This window comes from Lepisosteus platostomus, chromosome 13 (assembly GCF_059453375.1).
Source record: "Lepisosteus platostomus isolate fLepPlt1 chromosome 13, fLepPlt1.hap1, whole genome shotgun sequence".
Classification (NCBI taxonomy): domain Eukaryota; kingdom Metazoa; phylum Chordata; class Actinopteri; order Semionotiformes; family Lepisosteidae; genus Lepisosteus; species Lepisosteus platostomus.
In genome coordinates this window covers 43105096-43125255 of record NC_142623.1, presented here as the reverse complement: position 1 = coordinate 43125255, position 20160 = coordinate 43105096, and the positions used below count along the sequence as shown (strand labels likewise).

Sequence of the window (20160 nt, the reverse complement as noted above, 5' to 3'; positions counted from 1 at the left end):
CAGACACGTACACGATCACACCAGGGCACACCCAGACACGTACACGATCACACCAGGGCACACCCAGACACGTACACGATCACACCAGGGCACACCCAGACACGTTCAAGATCACACCAGGGCACACCCAGACACGTACACGATCACACCAGGGCACACCCAGACACATACACAATCACACCAGGGCACACCCAGACACATACACAATCACACCTGGCACACACACAATCACACCAGGGCACACCCAGACACGTACACAATCACACCAGGGCACACCCAGACACATACACAATCACACCAGGGCACACCCAGACACCTACACGATCACACCAGGGCACACCCAGACACGTACACGATCACACCAGGGCACACCCAGACACGTTCAAGATCACACCAGGGCACACCCAGACACGTTCAAGATCACACCAGGGCACACCCAGACACATACACAATCACACCAGGGCACACCCAGACACATACACAATCACACCAGGGCACACCCAGACACATACACAATCACACCTGGCACACACACAATCACACCAGGGCACACCCAGACACGTACACAATCACACCAGGGCCAGTTTCCCCAGAAGCCAGTTCACCCACCAGTAGGTCTTTGGACTGTGGGAGGAAACAGAGCACCTGGAGAACACCCACACTAACGCAGGAAGAACATGCGAACTCCATGCAGATAGAGCCCCAGGTCCAGACTTGAACCGAGAGCCCCAGGGCTGTGAGGCAGCAATGCTAACTACTGTGCCGCTGTGCCTCCACTGTCAGTAAACCTCCCATCTTACTTAGTCAGAACAAAAACAGACATGTTCTTGATTAGCTGCTGTTCACTGCTGAAGCAAACGATCTGAGAATTTCCACTGCCTTAGATCTCTGTCCTGTAGGTGCGTATGTTAAAGTGTTTTTTTTTTACATTATAGCTCTGAATTCTTTTAGAGAATGAAGAATGTCAACATTGAAGAATGTCCAAAATTCCAGTTTTCTCCAGCTGTTCAATCCCCCCCCCCCCCTCTCATCAACTAATTCCTGCATGGGTCTTGACACACACCCCACAGAAAAAAGCACACGAGGGACACACATACCCAGGAACAAAACCGAATCTCCTTGATTATCCAAACCACAGGGACAACACGTACTGCATCTACAAAACCCAACGACAGATGCCTCAGTTAAGGCGAAGCTCTTATTTTCTATTATTTTACCATTTCTGCTTTCGAAAAGGAAAACATGCACATTCATCTATTAGGAATTCTATATACTGGAACACTTACATCAAACACACTACCGCGTTGTTGGAAAGTGCTTGCGTACAGATGTTACTGTACCTTTCAAAATCGGTACTACCCGCTCCAGTGCGACGATATTCTCAGGCAGTTCGACGTTATCGGTGTGTCACAGGAAATGGTTAAACAGAGGAGGAGCCGAGATGAGTTTTTCTAGAGAGAGAATTGATTAGAGCCCCCCCTGTTTAACGGAGGCACGACTGGAGATAGCCCCGCTCTTAAACAGCGCGCCTGAGGCAGCGAGCGACAGGGCAGCGGAGCGCAGACCCGGCTAGAGGCATCTGGCAGACGATCAGCTGATTTGTCACGGTCCCAGCATCAACCTGCTAAAACACCGGGAGGAAATAATGAGGATCTGCAGTCTATCTTACTGTAAATATAAACCCAACCGATCGCTTTTCTCTGCTTGATGTGAGCGACTGCTCCAAGCTAAGAGACACTGCTGTATCCTGGAGCTGACAATTATTAGCAGCGTGCATGCACAGACGTTGCAATTAATGCAAACAGAACTAAATGGAAGGAGAGCTGTTAAGCTGTTATCATCGGTGTTTGTTGCTTGCTTTGAACGATAGCTTGCTGGTTTGTTGTTTTTATCTCTGACGCCCATCGGCGCTCCTGGGAGAGGCAGGTGAGGGGCGGTTGCTGGGAATGCTTGGGGTGCAGACACGGGGTACATTTGTGGACTGTATTATGGAAACAGAATACAGTGAGGAGTCGCCTTCTAGTTCTTGGAAGCGCCGACGCGCGAGATATGTGAGCACACACAGAAGCATTTTCACAGAAGGAAAAGGCACATCCACCCTGTTCGTAGCGCCCGGCCAGTCTGCTCTCGTCTTGTGCATTCCAACTTGTTCGTGATACGTGAGAAATCTTGTATGTGGACACGGTTTTTTTTTTAAATTATTTGATCATTTCCGTACTAATTCGCGACTTTCTGCTGTAGGACGCTAAAGCAGTAAAACAAATAACGTTATACACAGCTCTCAGCCTAGAGTTTTACAGAAATGAACGGAGGGGTTGCTTTATAGACATTCCTTAAGAACTGCAGGGTGAAGGAAATGCCCAGCTCAGCGAGCGACTTCATGGCATCCGTTTAGAGCTCGACTAAAAGGGTTCTATTGATTCTTGGCTTGACATAATAGTAACTACGCGAAAGCCAGGGAGCACCCTCAATTACAACGGCGCGTCACAGCCTGCGGGGTTATAAAATTGGCTCGTTAGCCACACGCCGGCCAGGAGCGCAAATGCGCAGCAAGAGAGAGGTTCTCCTGTAGGCGCGCTGGTTGGCTGCCGGCGAAGTGGCGACTCACCGGCGGCTAAAAAGGTACCGTTTGAGGCGTTTTACCTCTCGGCGTGTCACCGGTATGTTATTTTTAAAAGCAGAGCCAGGGCTGTACCTGTGTGTGTGAGAGAAAGGAGTAGGTGCGTGAAGGCTATACCGATTCTGTGCAAGGCAGCCCCAGCTTGCCCTCTTGACGGTAAATACGTGTGCCTGAAACGCATACAAGCGGGGGGGGTATCGCGGAATATCACAGCAGAACTGGAAATCAGTGCGTCTTTTCTCGAGTGGAGCTGTGACACCTTATGTTTTAGAACTGTGAGGAATTCCTTCAGCAGTTAGTTATCAGTTACATTTCCCTGTACTCATTAACACCGATTAAACACAGTGTTCATGGTGAGTGGTTATTTTTCTCCGGAGCACATTACGCTACTGGCGGGGGATAATCACTTCGGCGTTCTTCTAGTTCATGGTAACGCGCCGCTGTGATTTGTGTTTGCGCTTATTCATCTGAGGAAACCAGACCAGTGAAACAGTCAACTAGGCTCGCAAGAATACCATTTTACCCCGGAACTATACATACCGTACCCCTGTCGAGGGCGTGGACTTCGATGGTGTTTACTTGTGATAACCCCCCATTTTGCATTTGGAGAGGCAGCAACCTGTTTACAGTTTTGGGGGGACTGGAGGGCTTGTTGATTTGTAGCTCCACACAGCTAGTTCGCTTCTCCCCGTAAGAGATATTGTTGTAAGCCTGAACGACATAAATGTGCCTTTATGTCTCTTCTAAACTGGAGATGCTGGCTTTGAGTCTGGGTAGAATAAACATGCTGCAAATGGTTGATCATGTGTTTCTGGCCCAGATGGAAAACATTTGGAATTTGATGTGGCCTTGAGGTAGGACCTAATTCTGTGGTTTCAGTTTTTGCCTAGCCTTCCAGTACAGACAGCCTCTTTCTGGCTGCTGGAGAGCAAGCCTGTGTTTAGATTTTTCGTCGCATTCCCAGGAAGGGTTGGGCTCCAGCATCTCGAACGTGGCCCTGGACAGGGGAGAGCTCACCCAGTCCGTGAAGCGTGTGCCACTGGAGATCCTGAAGTTCCTCCTGGGAAGCATGCTTGGATACGAGGAGTATAAAGGATGTTTTCAATATTCCCAACCCCATTCCCATTATTACAGCTCATGCCAATCAGAATTCCAGAAGCCCAGGGTGCAAGGCAGTTCTACGCCCTGGATGGAATGCCAGTCCCTTGCAGGGCAGACTCACAAAGGGCAATTTATAGAGGCCCCGGGCAGCCTTGCTAGCACGTCATTGCGAGGGGCACCTGGAAAAAAGGCCCACGAACGCAGAGAGGTACATGCAAACTCCCGCACAGAAGGTGCCCCAGTCCACAGCTGAACCCAGGGCTCGAGAGTTGTTACAACTCCCATTTTACTGTTACTGAAGAGTGTTGAATTCAGATCCTAGCAGATTTTAATGACTAAGCTTTTATCACATCAGAATGATTGGGATTCCAAGCACATGCTGTCTCGAGCTTCCATACAGTATAGTTCTGACCTCGTCCCCCGAGGTGTTGTACAATGTGATGGGGCTGGTGTTTTACACTTAGATAAAGCCAAGCTTGGGTTCTTTATTGGGGGGACAGGGTGCATAACCTTCCAATTCATTGCAATAAACTTTCTCAAGACCTGAAGACCTTCCTCTGTCCTCCAAACCAGTGTCTCCTGGGTTCTGTTCCAGCTGAACTCTGGGGCTCTTAATTGAGCCCTTAATTGAGGTGGTGATGAGCATAGCTCGAGCCTTTTGTAATTGTTAAACTGTTGGAGATGGAACTGGAATTCTTCTTAAAGTTTTTACAGCTATCTAGTAAAAGATCGGAAAAGAAAGGTAAACCCCTAATTGAGCAAGATATGAACTCCAGTGCCTCTAAGTAGGGATTCACTGTAGCTGAAATGCAGGCAGTAGACAGTGGTGGGGAGGGGGTGCTGTCACGTCAGCCTGTCACGTTAACCAACGGCAGTTTCAACATGTCCAGCTATTGTCTGTGAGCCAGGCCTCAGAGAAAGAAATTATTAAGGTCAGGGGAAAAAACAAAAATAGGAATTTTCATAGTGCAGAAAGGGAAATTTATCGAGACTTGGTTCTCAGAACTGAGCAGAGTGTACTGTGATCTAGTTGGGAAAACCTGAAACAGATCCCTAGAGTTATGTACAGTATGTGAATCCAAATATCACATGTGAACTATGAGGCACTGTATTCTCTAGACACAGGCCTGATGGCTCCGTCAGAAAAATGGGTGTTTTACTGGTGTGAAGCCTATTGACTACAGACTGAGCAAAAAACTACCCGGCTTTATTCCTCTTCAGGGAGTTTCTAGGTGAGGTGACAGAGCAGACGTGAGCCGGTTTATTTCTGAGGCTGAAACCTCAGGGTCTTGGTAAAATTTCTTTATTCTTCTCGGCTAGATTTAAGTCGGAAAGGTCATGGAGATAAGCATCATGGTCCGCACTGGACTCGAGAGAGAGAGAACTGCAGCAGCATAACCACAAAGTAATTGGCGAAGACAGAAGAGTCACAGTCGAGTTCCCACTAGTGGACATCCTTCAACAGCATAAGATGTGGTTTATTATTGGCTTGGCTTCAAGGAAACTGGAGAAGCACCTTTGGAAAGAAATCTGTCTTATTCTGGAATCAGGTATAGTCCTGTTAAGAGTGTGGACATTTGTGTTGCTGCTGATGGCAAACGCTGTGGTGAGATAGCTTTTGTGTTTGGTTAGAGAGCAATGCCTGTGAGTTTAGTTGGGACCAGAATGCCTTTCCTGAACTGCGGAATTGCTGCCTAATCCTACTGTCATAGGATTGGGGTATTTCAGCCTGGAGAAGGGAGTTTCCTCAACTGCAGGGACTTGGCTTTGCTGAACAGTGTTTATTCCAGCTCTCAGTAGCTGGGGCTGCAGTGTCAAAGTTCTTTTTATAATTTTGTGTTTGTTTCTGGGGCTTTGAAATACTGTGCATTTTGGGGGAGATAGCTGTTAAATTAGACAGACAGTATTGCTTCTTGGAGAACTATGATTCATCACGTATCACTTGAGCACTGTAAAGTGTGTGGAAGGGCCCTAACGCAGCTTCAAGGGCCGCAGCTACATCCCCAGAAACAGTTAACATGAAATGGCACAATCAGGACTCTCCTTTGTTTCCCTCTTTCAGTGAGTTGTTTTATGGAGTCAGCGGTTTCGAAGAGCACCTCCGTAAATTCGATGACTCTGCAAGCTGTCCTTGTGTAGTCAGTTTGTGTCTCCAAGGGCCACCGGTTCCACACCATTGCTTTAAATTGTTTCTCTGTGGAAGCATCTTTGTGGAAGGGCATCTGAAGCAAGCTCCGGACAGAGTCTTGACCTCTGCCAGTGACGTTTCATGGGTTAGCTTAGCAACAGTTCCGAAGAACCTAAAGAACTGTCCTAACTGAGTGTTCAGCAGGCTTCTACTGTAGATACTGTACTGTATGTGCAGTGCAGAATACAGGTGGCTGCCGTGTAGATGCAGGGTTCTCAGACATGTGCACTTAAAATACTGACTCTCAAAAAAGATCTGATTGGTTAAATCAACCCCCGTGCAGTACATATCGGTAACACCATGTTGGCTCAAGGAACTCGGGAGTCTGTGCCCTAGTGTTTGTTAATACCAGCATGGCCTGTTAGTCTCTATCTGGAACAGACCTCGTGTTCTGTTGTCTCTACACACCTTTATTTTACAACTTTATAACTCACTTGTAACGCCACGTGGAGAATATACCACAGTCGCTTCCGGCTGCTGCGCTACACGTAATAAGGAGCTTCTACGTTTGAATGAGTTCAAAGAGTAAGCAGACAGATTGCCAAAATTAAAAGGCCGTTTCATACACTGTGTTCCTGACTTTCCCTGTGGGCAAACCGTTGGCAATTCATTTACCCTGGATTGGGCACCATGCCCACAGTTTTCCACTGGGGAAATAAGGACGGCGGAGCAGAGAAACGAGACATTTGATTTAGAGATTGAAGAGGTGAAAGGAGCTGCTAAACTGAGCCACTGCTTCACGCTCGGTAAGGACAAGAATTTTGTGACCTATGCTGTTTGACCGAAACTGATTCTGTCCAATTTGCCTTCTCTTGAGCTGCTATAACTGCAAGGAGAAATATGCTGCTTCTCCAAGTTCTCCCACTCAGCTGTTCTCCGGTTTCAGCCCTGTGTCGCTGCCTGCTGAGGCTCCCCCATCGATGGGAGACCCCATTGAGTTCTGCTACCTACTGCGCTCGTCAAGACTGTAAAATGTTTATTTCCTCTTCGGTGTTCAGGCATTTTACTGAAAACGTCATTGGTCTATCCAACTAAAATGTTCAAGAATGCAAAAGAAAATTGGCAAAAAAAAATCCCTAGCAGAACCAGCAGTTTGAATGATTTTTGGTGGTCACACTTGTATAAATCTACTTAGCAGTAAGAAATGGGGAATTAGCCCATAATGAGATGGGAAGTGGATCAGAAGACTGTGTACATGTGGTATTTACATGTGATGTTTAGCCCTGTGCACCTGTGTGCTAAATGGTTTTACCTGAAAAATTGTCATCTGTGGTCTGTCCAATTAATTCCATACTGTGGGGTTAACCAGGTGGAGTTAAATAGAAAAAAATGCTTTCAGTTTTACTGACGTTTCTGGAATGTGTCCCTAAAGGCTATCGTTTGGGGAAAATGTTTATTTCTTAGCCATCGTTCGAGACCCAGTCTTGGCCAGTGAAACGCTGAGACAAGTGTACAGGCGAATGCATGCTGTTCCTGCATGTGTTTGCGGTTGCTATGTCTTTCAGTGGATAAATAAATAAGAAATAGAGACAAGTCAAATCTCTGCATTTATTTAAAAATCCTTGTTTGTCTTGAGGCAAGACAAGTGTGGGCGGGCGGTTGTCTGGCACTCGGTGCCACTTGCCTCAGTCCTACCAGAAGGACTAACACAGCTACCAGTCTGCACATGGAGCCCAGTTCACAGGCTGTGCCACAGTCTTCACTCCGCCGTCTGCACAGCAGCATTCACCCTTAGTGTCACTTTTACGCGTTTATTTCTCTGATCAACAGCAGTGAATTCGCATTAGATTGCATTAGCCTCTTGTGTTAATGCGATTCATCCGGTATACATATCAATAGGGCTGTTTACATTACTGGTCCTAAACGTGTTCGCTGTTATAATCCGTACTGATCCATTTACTTTGTGAGGCTCTTGTGATGCTCTTTCAGTGTGTGCGAGCCTCATACCCATGTCATTACATTTCTCTTTATTTTCCTGCATCTGCATGCTTGGTTCTTGTTATACACTTTCTGTATAGTAAGTCTCTCCAGGAGTCTGCTAAGCAAATAATAGTAATGTTGTAACGAATAATCATTTATTTATTGCTTCTTATTATTTCATAATGTTGATGATGGTGGCACATTGAGCTGCTCTAGGGGAAACCAAATGAAACCACTGAATTGCTGAGCAGAGTTAATCTGTGATCTTGTACTGTATTTCAGTTGGCAAAAGAATCCGCTGCCCACAGAAATATGGTCTAGATGTGGTCTGGTGATAGAAACAGGATTTGTCTACAGGAATTACTTACATGGACACTTGAGAAATATTTCAACTCGAGTGTATGCCTGAGTGTAGACCTTATGCAATCTTTTCTCTATCAAGGCAAAAAGGCATTTCTCCTGGTGCGTGGAGCATAGTGTTCCTTTCAACCAGAAATGGATCTGGTCACTTCTGTACTGTTTCTGGAGCAGCAGGATCTCTTTTGTAGCTTGGGAGCCAAAATTAAATTCAGATATTCTTAGTATTCTTGTTTCTTAGAATGCATGAACTATGTAAAATAGTTTTAGAGACACAGATTTGGGACTGTTGCTAATCAGGGTCTGCAAAACCATGCCATGGTGATATGCATGTGCTTTTATGTCAAAGCTGCTCATTTTAATATGGAAAGTCTTTTTCACTCAAACCATGAGGTAACTAACTCAGACAATACATTTGCATGCAAATACTGTACTTAGCTGCCTCCTTCTATTTTTATAGCTTTCTGAAATGTCAGACGCCTCGCCAAGGTCAGGAATCACCCTGCTGCTGTGTGTTGTTTCTCCACTGTGCACGCAGGGTGTTATTTGTTCATTCTTTTTGCGTGAAATTGAATTAAACGGTCGTGCACACCCCCTGGGGTAACAAGTGTGGCTGAACAGCTGAGGCAGGGCTGGGACATCCCAGTGAAGTTCTTGGAAGTGCTGCATGCTCGCAAAAAACTCACACATGTCCCTTCGTCTTCTGTTGCAGCTCAGGAAGAGTCCTCCATTGCTTCCGGAGACCAGGAAGAAGATGTGGGAGCTTCCAGCCAGCACTGAGGGCCAGAATCAGTTTGGGTTGACCCTGCGGCAGGGTCTCCCCCTGGCTGGCTGCTGAGAGCTGTTTCCACTCGGCAGACTAGAGCGCTGGCTTCTCCGCTGTCACTGCGACACCAGCTGCGCCCAGTAAGGACTGATCTGGCCAGGCCTGCCCTGTCAGTCGGAGTACCTTCTGGGGTGTCTGGGGTCAATCGGAATGGGATTTTAGAAGGGGAGAAATACGGAAGGCAACCTTTCTCTCTGGCTCAGGATAAAACTGAAGAAAGAGCTGCTCTTCGCGACAAACCCGGTAACGCTCATTCATGCGGGACTGAAGCCCTAGAGGAGCGCGGAGTTTGCCGTCTTGTGTCCGAGCGTGGATGTGGGTCCCGTGCCCCCGCGCGGGTGTGGTCTGCTCAGCATGGTGATGTCCCAGGGCACCTACACCTTCCTGACCTGCTTCGCCGGCTTCTGGCTGGTGTGGGCGCTGATCGTCATGCTGTGCTGCTTCTGCAGCTTCGTGCAGCGGCGGCTGAAGCGGCACCGGGAGGAGCGCCTGCGGGAGCGCGGCCTGCGCGGCCTGGAGATGGACCCGCTGGCCTGCAGGGGCCACCCGCCCCTGTTCTGCCCCGCGCCCCAGCCCCCGGCGCCGGCGCCGCCGCCGCCCCTGTTCTGCCCCGCGCCCCAGCCCCAGGCGCCGCCGCCGCCTCCCCACTTCTGCCCCGCGCCCCAGCCCCTGGCGCCGCCGCCCCTGCCTCCCGCCACCTGGACTCTTCCGCGAGGTACCGCCGGCCTTTCTGCTCTGGGGTTTGTCCGCCGGGAGTCTCCCCAGGTGTCATGGGTCCGAGCCTCACGTTGGGCGATGACTCGGCAGTCATCTCTCTCCGATATCGGTTGTCGTTGTTTTAAAATCCCTTTGCTGTTACCCTGACAGGAGTGAAACGGAAACGCTGCTTGCCTGCCTGCCTTCGTTTTCCTTTGTTGCTCTTTTTTGCTGCCGGGTGCGTTTTGGGGGTGATTTTCAACGGCGATCTCGGGTCCACAGCCGGGAACGCTGTGTTTTTCCTTTTCTTCTCTTTTCAGCACGGAATAAACCCTGGCTTGTTCATTTCGTGTATCACACCGTATGTTAAGTATTAAATTAATTTTAAAAATAAAAGTAGGGAACTTGAACAGAGCCAGGTTACTCAGCCGAACGAGGGCAGTTCTGACCGCTGCACTCCTGCACTGGCCTTTGTCATCGTCTGGGGGCGTCGCGGTCTCTTTGTGTGGAGGGTTAGGGATTTCTGCACTGGCACATTGAGGGAAGGTGAGAAGTTAGATATGAGGCTCCCAGGGTGTTTCTCGAAAAGACTAGGGGTGTTACCCCGGTGTCCTGGCTAAATTTCCCATTGGCCCTTACCATGCTCTCATCTCACAATTGCTTCAGCTCCTAATCTCTTAAACTTTTCTGTTTTCGGGACCAGTGACTCATGCTGGATTCGAAACTTTTATTGAAAACTGAGACCACATTTTCTCACAAGGTTTTTTTTTAAACGCGATGAGGGGCAGGTTCTAACCACAGCAACAGGTGACATGAGTTGTTTAGGATATGTGGTTTAATTGACAGGTCAGTGTGAAGTTTAAATGTCGCAGCTCAATCACATTTTGAGTATGAACCCCTGCGCATTAAGCAAATACTGTAATTATATAAAAAGAACAGCCATGATGTAAAGCTAGAACTATATTTATACAATACGGTTCAAAGCATTACATGAAGTAGTTCCCCTTGATTTTAAAACACAGGAGCCTTTCCTTATGTCATATGCAAAGGCTTGTGGCAGAAGGTCATAGAAAAGGACAATATTTGTACCCAGAGAAACCTGGGCATTTGAGCATGAAGCATTGCTCTGTAAGGAAATTCATAAAGCAGTACTTATGCTATGTAATATCTAACATTTGCTATGCAATTTCCAGTTCCATACTGGAAATGCTCTGCAGATCGCTTATGCAACCACATACTTAAGGCCGTGTGTGTGTGAGGCTTGGTTTATGTTTAATTTTAGATGTGTTACTGGAACATAGACTGCTCCATTGCATAACCTAAGATCAATGCTCCACAAAATCGTAATGTATTTCTGCAGGCTCTCGAAACCATTCTCTTGGTTTTAAAAAGACATTAAAAAATAGCTGGTTACTAGCAAGGAGTAAGACTGGAGAGGCAGACACTGACATCACAGCATCTCGCATGTGTCAGCGCAGGAAGGCAGTCGAGGAGGGAGAGAGGGAGTCCCAGGGCCCGGTCTGTCTCCACAGCCCGAGGGCATCGCTCTGACTGACGAGGAGGAAAGACAAGTGGGGGGGAGGGCCTGTGAGCTGGAGAGAGGCCAGGCCAGGTGGAGGGTCCCAGGGTACCTGAGTTAGGCCCGGTGTTTCCCAGACCAGATAGCTCAGAACCGGCTATCCTCGTACCGGGTCAAGTCCCGTTCCTGCAGATTTCGCATCTCAAACGTAAAATGAAAGTTATTTTCTCAGTCAAGCCAGGAGCGACTAACCGTGGTCCTGGAAGGCTGTAGGATATTTGTGTTCTGGTTGCAGACTGAATCCCTTGCTTACTGTACTGCGACTCGAGGCCTGGAGTCTCGTGACCCCGGGGCTAAAGCAGCAGCAGTGCTACACCTGCTGTATCTATTGATGGTCTCAACCCACCTCAAAGAACAGTATTCTGCGGACACAAAGGGGTTTGATCAAATACCACCTAAACCGTTTCCATTATACAGTATATCCCCTTGATCTTTCATATTTATGGACTCTGAACCACGTGCCTTGGACACGGAGCTGTAATGCACAGAAATGACTGAAATAGCCATGGTTTATTATTTGGTGCTGGGAATTCATTCACTGGCTAAGAACCATTGAAAACCCATGAAAAGTAACTGGGTCTCGTCACAGGCAGGAACAAGTAAAGGGATGGGAAAATGAGAGGCGAGTGGCCTCCTCTCCTATGTACCCATTCATGTCTGTGCAGGTTATGAACACGAACGATGCACATAAAAGTGATCGGTGTGTTCACAGAGCAAATCCAGACAGATGTGGTTTATACCTGTTATTACCTAAAAGAAAATCAATAATTATCGCAATTACTGGTTGTGGAAACTGCAGGTATAGTTGTCTTTTTTCCCCCCTTAAACTAATGGGGAGACTAGCCACTAGCCTTGCTAGTGCACAGTTAGGCGGTATTGTAGAAATAGGAGGAGTGTTTCTAAAGCCCGACTGTGTGTTTGAGGCATAATTCAAAGTGATTGACCCTAAACCCCGAATCAGTTTTTTTTGTTTCGACTGCTTTCGCCCGGCCCTGGGTTGCAGGCTGTCGGACGGTTTGGACGAAAGTGCTGCTAAGTAGATTTCAAACGGCTACACTAGTCTCTGGACAACGCTGAAGTCTGAACATGGTGATTGTGCGACCGAGTGGCCAGAGTGTGTGTGTGGGTAAAATAGCTAACAAAGTGGGATATGGCGATGTGCAGTACTTCCTGTCACCTGTTTGTTTGAGGAATGGAATAACATTTCTTATGGTGGAGACTCTGTTTGTCAGAACTGTGTTTCAGTGAGGCAACCTGTTCTCCCCAAGATTTGTAAGCCAATGTAAATATTCCAGGAATTGAATCACTGTTGCCAGTTTAGAGAGTTGTGAGTTTTGTCACTGGAGGAAGTTGTTTCCAGTCCTGGGGAAGTGCTTCTCTTATGGCCCATGAATAACAGGCCGTGTCGTCTTAAAAAGTGATTCATGATTTGTTTTTTTTAGTTGTACGAAGTGTAGAGTTTACTCATCATTGCTTTTGAACAGTCTAGTCTAAAGAAGTCTTAGAAAATAGATTGTTCTTTAAAGAAAAGCTTGACAGATCCAACTTTGGACCGTATTGCTGACTTTGTTACTGTTGCTTGTGAGCGTGTCCACTTCCATTTACAGCATCACTATAAAGACTATCTTTGTCAGGAATAAACTTTAGCCTTAACTTCTTATCTATGGAATAATATAATAATATATTAGATTTATACTTCCTGCAGTGCAGTAAATCTGGCCTTGTCTCACGTCTGTGATGTAGATAATCCAGACACTATCAGTGTATCAGCAGTCACATGAGCAAGACTAAAGAAACCTGAGCTAGAAAATGGCATTTTATTGTGATGAGAATGTTTCCTGAAGGCTTTCTTTCCCTGCAGACATTATTGTACTTAAGATAAGCCTTGTTCATGTGACTGCACTGGGGTTCTTCTTAGGCAAGATGCCACATGAAAGCAGTCTTGTGTGAATCTGCTTGTTACTTGGAAAATTTTGAGCTGTGTTTTTATACCACTATATGTTTTTATACTATACTTTTTGCAATCTGCAAAACGTTGTTGTTCTTCATCGTTTAAGTGATGCACGAGTGTTACAGATCAACACAGACTGCATTGCATGGCAGCGCGATGGGATTCCAGCAATGGAGGATGTTGCTGACTTATTTCTTGTGCTTCACGCAGGACCTTATGCAGATGCTCACGGAGGTGGCCGATGGTTTTTGCTGCAGGTCTAGCTGGTGTTATGGGGGACGCCTGAGGATGTTTTAGGGGTGCTCATTAGATCTTGCTGGGGCCCACCCGGAGGTTATTCTGTTGTAATCGAGTTTCCCCTTTTCTTCTTCCTCAGAAGCGGATGCCTACGGCAAGCCCCCCTGTTACGAGGAAGCAGTGATGATGGAGGACCCCCCTCCCCCTTACAGCGAAGTCCTGGCTGACTCCAGGGGGGGGACGTACACCAAACTCGCTGCCGGGACGTCCCGGAAACAGCACGACCCCGAAACTAGCAAGACGGCCCCGGAGGCCGTGTTGTCGGACAGGAGCTACGCCCCGCTCATCCACCTCCCTGGGTCGGAGCACTGGGACTCCCTGGGGCGCCTGCTGTCCACCGTCGACCTGAACCGCAATAACCTGCCCTCGCGCCCGCGCGCAGGGGTGCTGGCCCCGACTCTGACGGGCAGCGGGCGCGTGGGCGCGGAGCTCAGGAGGGCCGTGCTGCTGCCCGACCGGACTTGCACCTTACCCACTGCCTTCCCTCTGTTTGGCAGGAGCACAGCTGTGTGAGGGAGCGAGTTAGCGGGCGACCGGCCCTGGAGGGGCTGTGGGCTTGTCGCAGGGCCTGGGCCCCCCCATCCCTCTCCCAGGGAGCCCTAAACTATGTGTTTCTGTGAAGAATCTGGGGAGAATGGACTTGCAGGCACTGAAAATAAGCGACTGAAGACCACGTGTGAGACAGGAGCAGGCTCCTCGCATAAGCGAATGAACCGCAGGGACTGTGGAGTCTCGGATTCCGTTGTCAGGGGTTACCGGTGACACCGCGGTCTGCTGTTCCCCTCCCGGCCTCCGGAGGAAGCGCCGTTACATCAACTCCCCTTCCCTCCCACCCCGACGCAGACGCATGTGTTGCCATGGCGCCTCTTCTCTGGACCATTCTTGGCCCTCGGTAGGCCTTTCCCATCAGACCCTGCAGTCGGGGGCTGCAGGAGCTCTGCCAGCTGAAGCAGAGGGATCACACCCACTCTCTGTGTGACTGCGGACACCTGTCACTGCTCCCGGTCTCAAGAAAAACAGATCGTCAAAACCAGGCAAGAGTAACCGAAGAGAGACTAACAGTGCTTATTCTGGTCTAATAAACCTTACATTTGGTGTTTACAGCGCATTCAACATCTCCAGTATGTATACACATTATACATACACGCACATAATCGCACAGTTTCCTCACAGACTGGCCTGGGCTCTCTCGGTGTCAAGAGGCACGTGATTGGTTTGAAGAGCAGGAGACGGGCTTCCGTCGCCACCCCTGGCCGGAACAATGCCCAGACCTCAGTCCTGCTGGGACTCTCTCTGAGGTGCGATGCGCAATCCAGCCCCCACACACCAGCGGAAATTTGCATTTCAACTGAAGGCGTTCCTACAAGATGAGTGGCACCGGACTGGGCCTCCAGAGGAAGAGGAATTGTATAGACCAGGACTCGGAGAAGCTGGATTTGTGGTCCAACAAGCTATTTTGATGTCAAATAATATTCATCAGGAATAATCCTGTATTGCTCTGGGATATACTTATTCCTGATAAAGCATTGCAAGTCTTGCTATTTTTAAATTTTTGAATTGCACAATCACCTACTGGAATCACAGAAGCAGTGTATTACGTAACCCTTTACATAAGTGTCCGACTCCAGAGACTGACGTTTAAAGCCCAAGAGTGTCACCAGAGCGCTTTCTTTGCTCCGTTAATGGTAAATATATTACTGTGAGAGACAGGGACAGCAGGATCTATCCCTGAAGGATGCTTTAAAAGCAACAAGTTTAATTAGAAATGGTGTGTCTGGAGAATGACTGCCTGAGCATCTCACAAGCACCAGTTCCAGAGGTTTTCCGAGGTGTTTGTCCTGTTCCCTTGTGCTGGACTCTTGTCTTATCAGAGCTTCGTTTATTTTTGTAAACGTTTTTGACCTTTCTACAATGGAGCGAATATACTAGACTGCCCTCTCATTGCTGAAGTTTTCAGAAGTGCCATCGGGCACTTCACCTGTATACAGACCTGCACATGAGTTTCCGGGATTGTGTCTCAGTTTTTAGGGAACATAATGGTGCAAAACATGAACTCCTTCTCTCTGAACTGTGCTGCTTTCCTTTGAGAACAAGGCCAAGGGACCAAGACTTTACTGTACTGCCAAACTCCAAATCTGGCGTCATTGACATGGTCTTAATGCAGCCTGATGGGAAGTATTAACTCACATGATACAGGAATACACTCTCCCTTTTCTTCTAGTGCAGCGACTTGTGTACTCTACCATTACTCCTGTCCAAATGTCCTGAATTAACCTTCTCTACCTCACAGCATCCTGTATTTTTTTTAACTTCTCATAAATGACTGTGGAATAACGCTCGGAGGTTCCTACGGTACGCTGCGACTGTGAGTTGAAGAGTCACTCTTTGTGATTTTTTTTAAAAGTTTTTTTTTCCCAATTCTTAAATGTAGACTACTTGACTTTAAAGAGCACACTAGAAAAACAAGTTCTGTTTAGTGAAAAAACAAATACACAGTGGAAAAGAATTGCAGTGATTCATCTTTTAGCGCTACAGAACATGGACTTCATCCCAAATTTGGATAAAGGGAAGATGGAAGAAATTGTACTTGAATTGCTCTCATGGATATCTAATGCTGCCTGGCCTCTGGAGGAGCAAGCGAACGATTTCCTCTTCAGCTAAGAAACTTCATGTAATATCATCTCGATGGGGCAGCTAGACAAAGCTAAAACGATCTGGTGTGTGTCATGACAGCTGAGAGTGCTGGTTTCTCACATGTTCTGGAGTTCAACATTTTTTTCCAGGTTTGGCAGGGTTTTGGCACATGGGAGTGTTTTAAACCTTTACTAAGAGGGTGGGTTTGCTACAGCTGATGTAACACGGCTCACTTTCATTACTGCTGGTGAATAATAGCCAGCAAACTGCCCAGCTCATACTCGCCAGTTTATTGCTGGCAATCATTAGGTTTAGGGATTTTTCAGTGCTGCTTTCACCGAAAACAAAGCAGGGCCTGCAGTGGTGCGGGGGGCAAGTATTGCTGACTCATAACCCTGGGGCCCTGGGTCTAATTCCTGGGGTGCTGTCTGCGTGGAGTTTGTATGCTCCTTCCTGTGTTTGCATGGTTTTCCCCCTGTTGCTCCAGTTTCCTCCCACAGTGCAAAGACATGTTGGTAGGTTAATTGGCATCTTGGAAAACTGGGCCTGCTGTGAGTGTGGGTTTTTGTCTGTGCGTGCCCTGAAATGGATTGTGCCACTGTGCCCATTGCCTGCTGACACATCACCTCCGGCTTCCCTGCAACTGCGGATGGAGAGGTTAGAAAAATAGAGGGATGGCTGAAAGCACAATAGTTCGACGAGGAGCAGAGGAGCCAAGCTCCAGTCCTTAAGTGCTGCTGCTTACAGGTCTAACTAAACCTCTAGCTTCTGAAGAACAAGGAGAGGCTTCAACTTGTCGAAGAAAGCAAATAAGGAGTTTGATTCGGTAATTAAGTGCTCCTGTGGAAAGAGAAACCATCTGGGTCTGTAGGACTGTTCTGTCTCCCTCTGGTGTGATGATGAGAGTGATCTGTGGTTTGATTTCTCACTCAGTTACAAGGCGTCTCGAACCCTGGTTCTGGGGATCCTCAGTCCAGAAGTCTTTACAGTTCACCATGAAGTCAGATATGGAACAATTCTAGTATGATCAATTAAATAGGTGGTTTGTTTCATTAAATAATTTGGGGAACCATTCAAGACTGAAGTTCTCTTTAGCCCTCAGGGACCAGCTTTCTCTTGATTGAATTGATCATTTGATTGATTCATCAAAAGCCTACTGGAGACCTATAATTCTAAGGGGATTGGGGCTCTCCAGGACCAGGGTTCGACACCCCTGCCCTCCATTTCCTAGTGAGTAAATTCACCTTTACTTTTCTTACACAAAGATCTAATATTACGATTTCAATTTACCCCTAGTCAATACAGGGGGAATTCGTTTTTTTTGCTGTTTAGCTGCAGCTTTTTTCAGAATGTTACACATGAAAGGATAAAAGAGTTTTCCATGTGTCAGACAACAGCTGTCGGAGCCGTTCCAGTAATTTATGGAAGTAGAATGCTCTCATTCAGTACTGTTAAAAATGGTGCTTTTATGATGGACTTGAAGCATGTTCAGGCGGCGTGGAGCTTGTCAGCATCCCACATGCTTGTCTCCAAATGTCTTTTTTCTTGGCGTTCCGCTTTTCTCCTTCAGACACTGAGAGTCCCTTTGAAGGGCTGTCAACTCTCCCTGGGCTGCCCTGTGGGCATCTCGTGGCACAGAAGTGACCTCAGCACAGTAAAGGCCTCTGGTGCCCCTAGCAGCTGTTCTTCAGCTACACACGTCCCTCGTGCTCCTGATGTTCTCGAGCAGGCCGGCGTTCTAGAGCAGCGGCCTCAAACGCAGACCCTGGGGGGCCGTGAAATCCTTCAGACGTTCATTTCCCAGCTTGTTACATGTCTTGTTTGTTTATATTCTCCCTCCCGGAGATCAATTACTCAGAAACCACACTTGATGATTATGTTTCTGTACGGAACCTTGAACGACTTGTGGGGCTGGAGAGAAGGGTGGCCTTTTTCCAGGCAGATTGAAAAGGAAATAAAAGAACAAAACTCGGGAGGAACGAGAAAGGCAGGAGGCACTGAGGGCCCCCCCAGGTACTGGGTTTGAGGACCCTGGTCTGTTAGCTGGGATTATTGAAGTGAAATGCAGTCATTCATAAATGCATATCCAGTACAGGTGCAGCAGGTACTGTGGGATAGTAGTTGAGCACCTCACTCTCTCCGTCTCGAACTGTTAAAGCAGGGCTGTGGGAAGACCAGTGCCCTGACATGGAGCGTTTACATGCTCTTATGTAACCAGGGGCAATGAAGTAACTGGAAATGTGTGGGTACAAGGGACAGAGTGGAGTGACAAAAACACTCTGCAGCTGAAAACCCATGGGATGCGTGCAAATGTAGGGTAAAACCAAGTAAAAATGTTGCAGAAATCACCTTAAGTTAAACTTCTCTTTGCTCTGTTTCTTGAGATTGAGAGGGGTGCGCGGAGTGTTTGTTAAAACAACCGTCAGCAGCTGAAGTAAAAGAAAAATAAAAATGCATATTCAATACTTACAGGTGTCTTCAGTTTACTTTATGAATTGGGCTCTCTAATTTACAGCAAGAAACAGAAGCTGAAAAGAAAGCGCCTCCGATTGTCAAAAATCTGCTTTTCTGTTCGGACAGTTATCGGAGGCCAGGGCAGTTGGAGGTCCAGACATTTCCAAGTCTCTCCGTGTATTTCTGAAAGTTCCTTCAGAAGTTCTGTCCTGAGCTCCAGATCTGAACTTCCACTTTGTGACTTTAGAAAATATGCCTCTGCCTTCCTTAAAGTAACAATTAGCATTCATATGTGGGCAAAGCCTTCATTTTTGGGGTGTATTTTTCCATTGTCCTACAGGACGTTTATTAATCTTGGTATTGAAGTAATTATTTTGTAAAACATTTTCAATGTCCATACGTGTATATTTTTACAAGTCTGTGCCTTAATGGACCATCAGTATTCTTGGCTCGTTTTGTTTCTATATAAACATATACCTGGAAATGTGATTAATGGAACCAAAGGAGCTCCTACATTTTTATCTTTGTTTTTAATTATTCAACATTTAGAGCGCTGCACTCGCGGGTAGGATTGGAGCAGTAAACCTGATTTACTAGGTAAATAAATCTCTATGGCTTCCATGTTTTGCACAGCTGAGGCAGAAATGAACTGTGTTGTCTGCAACACACAGCTTCAGGCTTTACTCTTGCTCATAAAACATGAAGGTACAATATTAAAAACCATTCTTTTAATGCACCACAGCTTTGGCAGCGCAGGGTGGAACAGAAAACACTGTGGGTTTATGTGACAGTATGTGCCCCAGCGGCGTTTCCTTTAGGGGCTGACAAAAAGAAGCCATAATGAAAATCAGAGCAGAACTGTAAAAAGTCCAGTGTTGTCACTTAGATTTTACGTTAATCCGCGCAACTGGTAAATGGGTTATGTACTGTACTGTGGAGCAACTGTACATGTGCTCTGTTCAGATCCTCAAACGATTACATCCTACAGTACATCTGCTTCCCAGGAGGTGAAGAAGACAAATATCTGTACAGACCCACAAGTGAAGGTGCTGTAGTTCACAGGAATGTCTGCTGTGCATCACCTGGCTGCAGTGACAAGCATTTGCCAACGTTTGTTGGACGTGAATGTAATTCTTGACAATCCACTGTCGAGATATTGCTGTTAAGACTTTTAGCCTTGTTTGGGTCCCTCTTTATTTATTTTTAATGTCGGAACATAGGCCAGTGTAAGTACTGTACAATAAAACACAATGAAATCCCAGTGCACTGTGTGCGTTTTGTTTTTAAACCAACCTCACACCCCTCCACCTCTGTGATTGCCCACCAGAACAGTGGGAGCCCAAGGCAGGGCCGCGATGCGTAAATACTCACAATCCCTGGTATGACGTGTGATGCTCTTCCTGCCCATTGGCGAGGCAGGCTTGATGGGAACTGAGAATTCCCATTTCTGCATCTGCTTGGCCGAACACCAGGAGCAGAGCCACTCGACTCGCAACGCTGGTCTCCTGTTGCACAGCTGAGCTGACTGAAGCAAGGG

The 20160-nt window shown here is 47.2% G+C and overlaps 1 protein-coding gene across 3 annotated transcripts; it reads left to right on the top strand.

The window, feature by feature from the left end:
• Positions 1-1373: 1373 nt before the first annotated feature.
• prr7 (proline rich 7 (synaptic)) lies at positions 1374-19884 on the top strand. Of its 3 annotated transcripts, none has more exons than XM_088604798.1 (3): positions 1374-1670; positions 8899-9727; positions 13615-19884. In XM_088604798.1, the coding sequence occupies exons 2-3, from the start codon at positions 9367-9369 to the stop codon at positions 14046-14048; spliced, it is 795 nt and encodes a 264-aa protein (XP_088460924.1). In that variant the 5' UTR covers positions 1374-1670; positions 8899-9366; the 3' UTR covers positions 14049-19884. The 3 variants fall into 3 exon arrangements, with proteins under 3 accessions (XP_088460924.1, XP_088460922.1, XP_088460921.1); XM_088604796.1 differs by lacking the exon at positions 1374-1670 and adding an exon at positions 2506-2622; XM_088604795.1 differs by lacking the exon at positions 1374-1670 and adding an exon at positions 6106-6655.
• The last annotated feature ends 276 nt before the right edge of the window (positions 19885-20160 follow it).